Raw genomic sequence first — 10803 nt, forward strand, 5'->3', positions numbered from 1 at the left:
AACTCCCTTGGTTAACCATGGTTGATTTATCCCCTTCCTAGAATCCTTCTTCCTCACCGGGCTATATCTTTGTTGTGAGTCATAAACTATTCCCTTAAATGTCTGCCATTATTCATCAACCGTCTTTTCTGCTAAACTCCTTTCCCAGTCCATTCCAGCCAACTCTGTGCTCACTCCTTTCTAATTACCCTTATTTAAATTTAGCACAGTTGTTTCCAATCCAAGTTTCTCACTCTCAAACTGAATGCTAAATTCAACCATGTTATGGTCACTGTTTCCTAGGGGTCCTTTACTCTGACTCTGCCACAGAAAATTATCTTGAACCCTCTCCAGGAATGTCCCTTTGCACTATTCCTATCCCAGTCCATATTCAGATAATTGAAGTCCCCCATTATAATTGTTCTATAATCCTTGCAACTCTCTGTAATTTCTTTGCAAATTTGTTTCTCTACAGGCCTCCCACTAGTTGGTGGTCTATTTAATATACTGATTAATGTTATTGCACCTTTTTCATTTGTTATGACATGCCAGGTGGACCAAATCCGCAAGGGAAACTTGGCCACGCTATCACAATGGTTTTGCAATTTGTATTACAAGAAGATTTGAATTCAGAACTGACACCTTTAGGGATTTTAAAAATTAAATTAAAATATTTATTAATAAAAGAAAAGATTTCAAGCACATATATAAGATTACAGTTACTTAAAACTACAACAAATCCTAAAATTCTTAATTAACCTAACTCCCAATGACACAACTCCTTTAAGGCAACAGTCCAAAACAAATTTTAAATTTAAAAGCAAGTCAGCAGGTTACCGCAGCACCCACTTTACAATGGAATTCCAAATTAGCTTCTTGCTGTTGATCAAACAGTTCTTTCAGATGTTGTGAATGTTCCTCCCACATCGACTGAAAACTATCAAATTGTCAGTATAAACAGCACAATTGCTCAGCCTTGCAATTACTTTGTCAGTCTTTGAAATGTTGTCGGTGCATTTTCATACCAAATGGCATAACTTTAAACTGATATAGTCCATCTGGCATCACAAAAGCCAATATCTCCTTTGCTCTCTCCGATAACGGCACTTGTTAGTATCATCTCAGCAAGTCAATCTTTGTGATAAACTTTGATTATCCACCTTCTCAATACAATCTTCCAACTATGGAATAGGATACGAATCTGCTTTTGTCACTACATTTACTTTTCAAATAATTCACACACCAGGGCGGAATTTTCCATGCCCGCTGGCGGCAGGCGTGATAGGTGGTGTGAGCAGATAATATGGCACAATTGGTTTCACGACACCAGGAAGGCGATTGTCCGTTCAGCCCACCAATGGTGGGCCACGTTTCCTGCCATCAGTCATCCGTAACCTCATTGTAATAGATCAGCACATCATTATCATCCTGCCAGGCTCTCGCACCTCTACTAGATTGTCCATCCACGTCGGTGGGAAAGCAGGCCGATGTGTTTCACAACAGCACAGAGGCAACATGCACTTGGCAGCCTGCACTTTGGGTGAACTGGAGGTAAGTGCACAGCAACGTTCTGCAGAACTCGCCAGGGTTACCTGTTGCTTTACAGGCTTCAGGGGTGCTGGGAGCCAGGGTTAAGTACCATCATGCCCAACTGGTGGGAGGGGTGGAGTCAGGGGGAAAGGGCAACCATGTCTCTGAGGCGACATTTGAGGGGGAGCGGAGAGCAAGTGCAACTTTGCCATTGAGGCGACTTGAGGCGGGGGGGTGGGGGGCAAGCGGCCTTGTCGTTGAGGTGACTGGTGGGGGGGTGGGCAAGGGCAGCCCTGCCGTTAAATACAGCACACAAGCATTTGGGGTAGGGGTGTAGGATGGGCAAGGGAGGTGGTCATGCATTTGGGAACCCTGTAGAAAGTGACCATTCCTCTGCAACTGAGACAGTTCAGGTGCAGACACATTGAAATGATTGGGGTTGGGTCATAGCTTATCTGCCCACTCAAGCAACACAGACATCAAAGTGCCACCAAGTCCTGCTGAGCTCCCCACCCTCACCCCCTACTGACACAGACTGAAAATTCATGAGCACGTTAGTGGACTGCAGAGCAGCTGGACTACACATGTACAATCTCCTCGCTAAAGCTGGCTATGTAGCAGTCACTGACGGAAGCGCTCACAGCCTCTTGCAATGTCAGCATCCTGGTTTGGACCAGTCTCCACCATGGTTCAAGCTAACAGGGCAGCCATGCAGCGCACTAACCTCTGGCCATCCGAGTGGTGGTCAGCACTCTCCAGAAGCGTTAAGGGGCCATCACACTTAACTAGGACAGGTTCTTAGTATATCTATGCTAACCATGTGTCTCTCTCTCATATCCTGCAGGAGGACTGCATCTGGATCATGGAGCCTGGTGAACTGGCTGCATGCCTGATGGCTGAGAGAGCATGAAGAAGACAGAGGAGAGAGCAACTGAGGCTCCTGGCTGCACAAGGGCAGAAGTAGTAACCTCAGGAAGAAGGGGTGGCAAGGGTTCCCACACATGCCACCCAAGAGTCACAGCGAGCCAATGCTGGTCAGCGCCTCGTCTATAGACGCCGCCTTTCATTCCTGCAGATGACCAAGAACCAGTGTCGCCAAAGACTGCACATTCTAGGGAACTTGTTGCTCACATCTGCCGTTTACTGCAGGATTTGGTACCACAGGGACATGGAGGGCATCTACAGCCAGTGGCTGTGAAAGTGACCATGGTGCTCAATTTCTATGCCAGTAGCTCCTTTCAGGGCTCCACAAGTGACCTCTGTGGGATCTCTCAAGCTTCCACCCACAAATGCATCCATGAGGTCGTGGATGCAATCTTCACGAGGGCACACAACTTTGTGCATTTCGCCCGGGACCAGGACAGCCAGGATGCAAGAGTGATTGGATTCGCCCAGATCTAGGGTTTCCCATTGGTGCAGGGTGTGATTGACTCATGTGGCACTCAGAACTCTGTTGCAACACACAGTGGACTACTTCAACCGCAAGGGCTTCCATTTGCTGAATGTGCAGCTGGTGTGCGACCACCAGATATGCAACCTGCAGATGTGCTCATGGTTTCCAGGGAGCGTCATGATGCCTACATCCTCAGTCGGTCACAGATCCCTGCAGTCTTCCAGGGTCCACAGAGGCTGCAGGGATCGCTCCTCAGGGGCAAGGACTACTCGCAGAGGCTGTGGCTGATGACACCCATGTGGAGGCCTTAGACTGCAACAGAGCAATGCTATAATATAGGCTCATGCTGCAGCTTGCAACTTGGTGGAGCAGATCATCGGGATGCTGAAGATGAGGTTCCGGTGCCTGGACCAGTCTGGTGAAGCCCTGCAATACAGTCTGCAGAGGGTGTCACGCATTGTCGTCGTCTGCTGCTCCCTTTATAACATGATGCTCCAGTGGGGAGATGAGTTGGCAGAGGAGGAGATGGAGGAGCTGCACGTCTCCTCGAATGAAGAGGACACTGAAGGGGATGAGGCTGAGGCCGTCTTCATAGGCGACAATGACAGGATGAGGTACTTACACTGGCTAGATGAGGCAGGTGCACTCGGGAGGCCCTCATAGTTGCTACATTTGTGGAGGATGATGACGACATGCAGTGACGTGACCCCATAGTTCCTCACATCGCATTTGTAAATGTTTGACTCCAGTCTAGCTTATGGCAGCGCGAATACCCTCTGTGAGAATGCTCCTGTCATGGAGATATGGTGGAGACCCCAGTAGTCGTTCGATTGCAGGAGGATGATGACATCATGCATTGTGCACACTCCATAAATCTTCACATAGCCTCTGAAAATGTCTGACTCCTGTCTGGCCAAGGGCAGCTCGCTTGCGTTCTGTGATCAGGGTCATATCATGGAGACACAACCATGTAACTTTAGAAGCATCTGATGTTTTGACCTCCTTCACCATCTGAGCCCTTCAGAAGCTGGCGCACAGCATCAGTGGTCACAGATGTTGAAGAGATGACGAGCCCCTCTGTAAAGATGCTGAGAGCACACTGAGAGAATGAGAGAACTCATTATATGGCAACAATATTATATTATGGCAGCAATGACAAGCACCGCCGAGGTGCAGGCATCAATAATGTTTCCAGGAAAGGCCGGACCGTCACTTTGTCCTAAAGGCTGCATAGAGCACAGGGAACTTGCCCTGACGACTGAGACACCTGCCTTTATCTTGTGCAGAAAGGTTTTACATCTGAGTGACAAGAACATTGCTCATCAGAACATCCCATTTTTCAGTGCCTGGCCCATAGCCCTGGAGGCTATGGCAACACAAGTGAATATCTAAATACTTCTTAAATGTTACGAGAGTTTCTGAGTCAACCACCCTTTCAGGGAGTGAGTTCAAGACTCCCAATTTCCCAATTTTTCCTCAACTCCCCTCTTAGCCTTCTACCTCTTACCTTAAATCTATGCCCCCGGTTATTGACCCGTCTACTAACAAGAAAAGTGCCTTCCTATCCACCCTATCTAATCTCATAATCCCAGATAATCTTATACACCTCTATCAGGTTCCCTTTCAATCTTCGCTGCTCCAAGGAAAACAACCCCAGCCTATCCAATCTTTCCTCATAGCTCAGACCCTCCAGCCCTGGCAGCATCCTGGCAAACCTGCTCTGCACCCTCTCCAGTGCAATCACATCCTTCCTATAATGTGATGACCACAACTGCATGCAGTACTCCAGTTGTGACTTAAGCAGTGTTTTATACTGTTCCAGCATAACCTCCCTGCTCTTGTATTCTATGCCATGGTCAATAAAGGCAGGTATCCCATATGCCTTCTTAACCACCTTATCTACCTGCCCTGCTACCTTCAGGGATCTGTGGATATGCACATCAAGGTCTCTCTGTGCAATCATAGTGTAATCCCTTGCCTTGTTAGCCCTCCCCAAGTGCATTACCTCACACCTTTCCAGGCTGAATTCCATTTGCCACGGCTCTGCCCACCTGACCAGTCCATTGATATCCTCCTGCAATTTAAGGCTATCCTCACTATTTACCACCCTACCAATTTTTGTGTCATCCGTGAACTTCTTGATCATACCCTCTAAATCTGACTCCAAATCATTTACGTACACCACAAACAGCAAGGGCCCCAGCACCGAGCCCTGAGGAACCCTCTTGGAAATAGACTTCCAGTCACAGAAACATCCCTCTACCATCACCCTCTGCATCCTGCCTCTCAGTTAATTTTGGATCCAACATGCCACTTTGCTTTGGATCCCATGGGCTCTTACTTTCTTGACCAGTCTGCCACGAGGGACCTTATCAAAAGCCTCGCTAAAGCCCATGTAGACCACATCAAATGCATTACCCTCATCAACGCTCCTGGTTACCTCCTCAAATAATTCGAAAAAATTTGTCAAACATGACCTTTCCTTCACAAATCCATGCTGACTATCCCTGATTAATCTGTGTCTCTCCAAGTGCAGATATATTCTGTCCCTCAATTCTTTCTAGTAACTTCCCCACCACCAATGTTAGACTGACTGGCCTGTAATTTTCTGCTATATCCCTTCCTTTTTAAATAATGGGCCAACGTTAGCAGTCTTCTGGTCCTCTGGCACCTCACCTGTGGCCAGAGAGGTTTTGAAAATTACTGCCTGGGCCCCTGATATCTCTTCTCTTGCCTCCCTCAACAGCCTGGGATACATCTCATCCGGGCCTGCGGATTTATCCACTTTTAATGCCGCTAAATCCGCTAGTACCACCTCTCTATGTTAATTTCCTCTAATATTTCACAGTCCTCCACCCTGATGTCTATACCTGCGTCCTTTGACATTGTGAAGACCGATGCAAGGTATGCATTGAGGACTGTACCCACATCTTCCGGGTCCACACACAGATGCCTCAAATGGTCCCTCACTGGTCCTACTCTTTTCCTAGTTATTCTCTTTCTCTTTATATATTTATAAAAGCCCTTTGGATTTTCCTTTATTCTACCCACCAATGCTTTCTCATGCACTATACTAATTTCCTTTTTAATTTCCCCCCTGCAGTTTTTATACTCCTCTAGGGACTTTGCCGTATTGAGTACTCAGTATCTAAATAATCTTATATTATCAGCTGACTGTGGATAATAGAATGGGAAGTCTATAAAATGAAATAAATGGAATCAGAGAAGTTATGCAACTCCATCACTCAATCACAAAAACATTTATTCTTCTGCTGCTCATCCAGCTATGATCAAATATGGTAGAAGTTGGCAAAATCACAGCCATCCTCTAAGATGATAAATTCCTACATCTCAATCACTGATAATTTGGTTTATCTTACATTATAAACAAAGAAAATAATCTTTGGAGAATCGTCTTCATAACCATGTGACCTATGCTACCATGAAAAAGATGACAGCTTCACTTGAACTAAAATTGCTGAAGTTGAGAGAAAAATGTTGAACATTTTTGATTAAGTTATGTTTCTTTGTATAATCTCTTTATGTATAGTCTTTTATGGAGGTAACTTGCAATTGATTACAAAGTAGGTGCACAATAAAATGAAGTCAAACATACCTGCATGTTAGCTTTCAGTGACTCATGAACAAGGACACCCAAGTCCCTTTGATGTTCAACACTTCCCAGCCTCTAACCATTTAAGAAATACTCTGTATTTCTGTTTTTCCTACCAAAGTGGATAATCTCACATTTCTCCACACTGTATCCGCCAAATTTTTGCCACTCGCTTAGCCTCTCCAAACCCCTTTAAAGCATCTTTGCATCCTCACAACTCACACTTCCACTAGTTTTGTGGTATCTGCAAACTTGGAAATATTAATTTAATCCCCACATCTAAATCAGTGATATAGATTGTGAATAGCTGGGGCTCCGCACTGATCCTTGTGGTACCTCACTAGTCACAGCCTGCCAACCTGAAAATGACCCATTTATTCCTACTCTTTGTTTTCTGTCTGTTAACCAGTTCTTAATCCATGCCAGTATATTCCCCTCAATCCCATGCGCTCTAATTTTGTTTACTAACCTCTTGTGTGGGACCTTATCAGAAGCTTCTGAAAATCTAAATAAAGAAAATCTAAGTAGAAATTGTTTTTATGCTAGATTAACCACTTGATGAGATTTCAAAGCTTTGAATGGATTTCATGAATGAGAGTCTTTTACTATCAAGTGTGTATTAGTAAAAACTGAATTAGATTTAGTTCATTTTTCATCTGCACATGACTCCTGAGGTCTGCTCGTGGTGGATACTGGGGAAGTGTCAGGTGAGGTGGCACAGGGATATGCAGGGTCAAGGGGTGAGTTGGGGACATGAGGGCACTGAGTTGGCTTGGGGGCTATGAGGGAGTATGGGAGGTGGTTGGGGCTATGAGTTTGCATTGAGTTGGCATGGGTCTATGAGCAGGCATGGGGGGTGGGTGTGCGTGTGAGCGATTAGGGCTAGAGGACCTAACAGCTTCTAAAACAACTGGTACAATGTTCCAAAGAACTTCTAACCACTCTTCCTCGGCACTCGACCGCTGAATGGCTGCCTTTGCTATGCTTCCAGTGGTGGTGGGCCTGGCTACCCCACCGCCCCGCCAAAGCCTGGAGCAGAAATTGTGTGTGTCAGGCACTTTTCACCGAGGTGGGTTCAGCGAATTGTGAAATTTCCCAACTTGAGGCACTTGCCTCGGTAGCGACAATCCAGCCAAGTGTGTTGGTATATTCTTGCATTGCATGTTCACTTGTATATTTATTTAAAAACAACTTCAGACTGCACTGATAGACTAATTGCTGCTCAATTCAGAATTAGATTTTATATCACTGTTAAAATCTGTATGTTCTTGGTTGTTTCATTTTATAGCCGTGTTCTGCCAACTCAGTCTTTCTAAATTTTATTTCACCTTGGCTTGGGTTCTAATGAATATATTATAGTGCTTGGCAGTAGTTTCTATTTTGTATTTGGCCCACTGTAGCTATTAGCATCTAGTGCTGGTAAGATTTGTAGCATACCAAGCATTTTGAATTTTTTCCCACTGAATACTAATACACTGGTTGATATGTCAAGCCTGTATTTGCTATTTCCAACAGGACCGTGACCTTCCAAGACTGATCAGAGGACAGGTACACAGATGCATGGGGACCTATGATCAGAGAAGAAACCTTTTTAAATGTGTGTCTGTTAGGCCTGCCTCGACTGTAGAACAGAAAACCTTTGCTGAATTTGTCAGCGTAGCAGATGCTGAAATGACACAGTTTGTTAAGGCATTAAATGAAGTCTGAATACTTCTTCATAACCAATTGCAAAAATTTGGCATTTACTTTTGTCATATAGAAGGCTAAAAGAAAGGGCACTGTAAAAATGCTGTTTGCAATATGAATTTCATACTGTTTAAAAACTAATTTTAAAATTACAACTGTTGATTGGATAGATGCGTTTTGTGAATCAACAAATTGTGATTGAATCTTTAAATCTTTTGTTTTAATATTGAATTTATGTATGCAGCACTGATTTGCTTCAAACATATTTAAAGTATTTGTTGAGGTACAAAGATTCCATTGCAGGATTCTTTTGAAAAATGTAAGATTCAGACTGCTAATTTGTGTTACCTCTTGTGAACATATACACTTATCCAAATACATTTTTTTGTTTACCACCAGTTCTTTAAAGTTCTCCCTTGTATTTATAGTATATCTATACTTAGAATACAATTTATAGGGGAAATTTTTCTCTTCTTGATTGAAAGTTGACATCCCAATGAATAAGTTTAGATAAGGTTATACAATAAAAGGCAGTCATCTAATCTTTGAGATTTTATTATTGCCTATGTAAAACATACTGTTTCGATTTTGTGCAGAGGTTTTTAAAATTTGCTCCTTTCTTGTCTTATTGCAGACATTGTCTGTCAGTGAGCACCATATCTGATGTGTCATGATGATCACAAAAGTGTATTAATGATTGTGACATCATTATTGCAGGGTTATTGAGAAGTAATTAGTAATTGATTACAAGAAAATGCTATGTTGAGTATATATTATCCCATAAAAATCAATAACATGATTTGCATTTGTGCCACAATCTAATAAATTTTAAATTGTTTTCATTAAAACCTATTTTGTTGCTGCATTTGTTGAGCTGTTACTTGTTGTAACAACATTTTAAGAGTTCCAGGCAAATGCCCCTGTAATAGTTTAAAATTGTAAATCTAGGATTTATATTATTGGAAAGGTGTTTCATTAATTTTACATCAAGATTGGTTGAAATTTTAAACTAAGCTGTATTGTGTAGGAATGATAAGTAATTACTACCTTATGACTCTTCAACATGGGAGCTCATAGATTTATTTGGGACATCTGAGGGAAACACTAAGGAGAAAATGGAAGCCAAGAGTGGAGCTAAATTGCACCAGCTTTCTAAATCTACTGGGTGTTTAAAAGTGGCCTTAGAAATGGTTTGGCAGCACACACAGGGATAAAGTACAGTGACATGTTAAGCTTTAAAACGTTTGGATGGAGGGAAGAAAAGTAATATTAAATATGTCCTTTATGTAATCCTAGATGAGACATCATTAAAGTTGGGAAAGGAGATTTGTATAGTAGTTTGCAGATTTCATTGTGCTTTACCACAAGCTGGATGATACATGATTATGGTTGCTACCTCTTATGTGGTGAACCTCCAGTCTTGGCTGGGTAACTGGGAGGGGAGTATGCTAGAGACCATGGGTAGAATTTTTCACTCGTCGGGTGAGCATGCGCCCGACCCAAACAAGGGTAAAATGATGCATGATATTTTGCTCAGTGGGCATGGAAGCCGGAGCTGCTTCTGCCATTAATTGAGAGGCCAGTTAAGGCCCTTGACAGCCCAACTGATGGTGATTTAATGTTTTCCGCCCATCGCACGGACAGGCGGGCAACCCACAATTTGCAAAGCCTCATCCACGGGCGGGCAAAGAAGGATCAGCAGCATTGTCAATGTGAGTAGTGAAGGGTTTTGGAGATAACTTGCTGCTGGTGGCTTATTGATACTTAGCAGCTTAATCTCTGATTGGGGCTTCGTTCTTAGCATTTCCACGCATCATTTCAGGACTCATTGGTGTCTTCCAGGCCCCCTGAGGATTCGGACCATGTGGACCCTTCCAGGTATCAGACAGTCTTCCCTTACCCTGGTAATGGGGAATGTTGTCTCCGCTGGAGGCACCTCCTCTGAGGAAGAGAGGGGCAGAAGAGAGAGGAGGCCAGGTGTCCAATGCAGCTTCTAGGGGAGGGACCTATGGGAGGAGAGGCTTAGGCACAAGGGGCGCGGGGCCAGCAGGTTGCCCAAGGCAGAAGGGGCTGTAGAAAACACCACTATCCTGCTGCCAGGGTTTACAGGTGGCGATGCAGCTACCTTAATATGTCTGAGGTGCAATGCCGAAGAAGACTCTGTCTCTCCAGGGAGACTGTGACCTCCATTTGTCAGATGTTCGCTCCAACTGTCAATGGCAGACCGTTTTTCCCGACACCGCACATCAGGAACATAATTTTAATACTTTAACATCTCATTATAAGCCCTGCTCACCAGAATCACCCCCACATCAAATTTACTGTCCATGTCGGTGTGACTTCAGAACGGCGTTCTTCACGCCTGCCTTTCAAAGGCATGCATCTGGTGACCTGAATTTTGAGGGGAATTCAGAGGTGAGTGTACACAACCTCGTGCAGTGCTCGTGAGCATCGACCATAGGACATCAAGGGCGAGGCATCATGTATTTGTGGGGCACAGACAAGTCGCTTTTTCCAGCTGGCTTTCAGTACAGCCAGGGGAGGGGTGGGGGGGCAAGACAGCACAGACTGAAGGAAGTACTCAAGCACATGCCAAGCGGGA

The 10803-nt window shown here is 44.2% G+C and overlaps 1 protein-coding gene across 1 annotated transcript in view; it reads left to right on the forward strand.

Moving 5' to 3' along the window:
- LOC121283421 (spermatogenesis-associated protein 22) overlaps window positions 1-8222 on the forward strand; it is a 97185-nt gene extending 88963 nt beyond the window's left edge. The window contains exon 10 of the mRNA XM_041197984.1: window positions 8031-8222. Coding sequence (XP_041053918.1) covers window positions 8031-8222 — 192 coding nt within the window. The remainder of the gene's footprint in view (window positions 1-8030) is intronic.
- The last annotated feature ends 2581 nt before the right edge of the window (window positions 8223-10803 follow it).

Source organism: Carcharodon carcharias, chromosome 10, assembly GCF_017639515.1.
Source record: "Carcharodon carcharias isolate sCarCar2 chromosome 10, sCarCar2.pri, whole genome shotgun sequence".
Lineage (NCBI taxonomy): Eukaryota > Metazoa > Chordata > Chondrichthyes > Lamniformes > Lamnidae > Carcharodon > Carcharodon carcharias.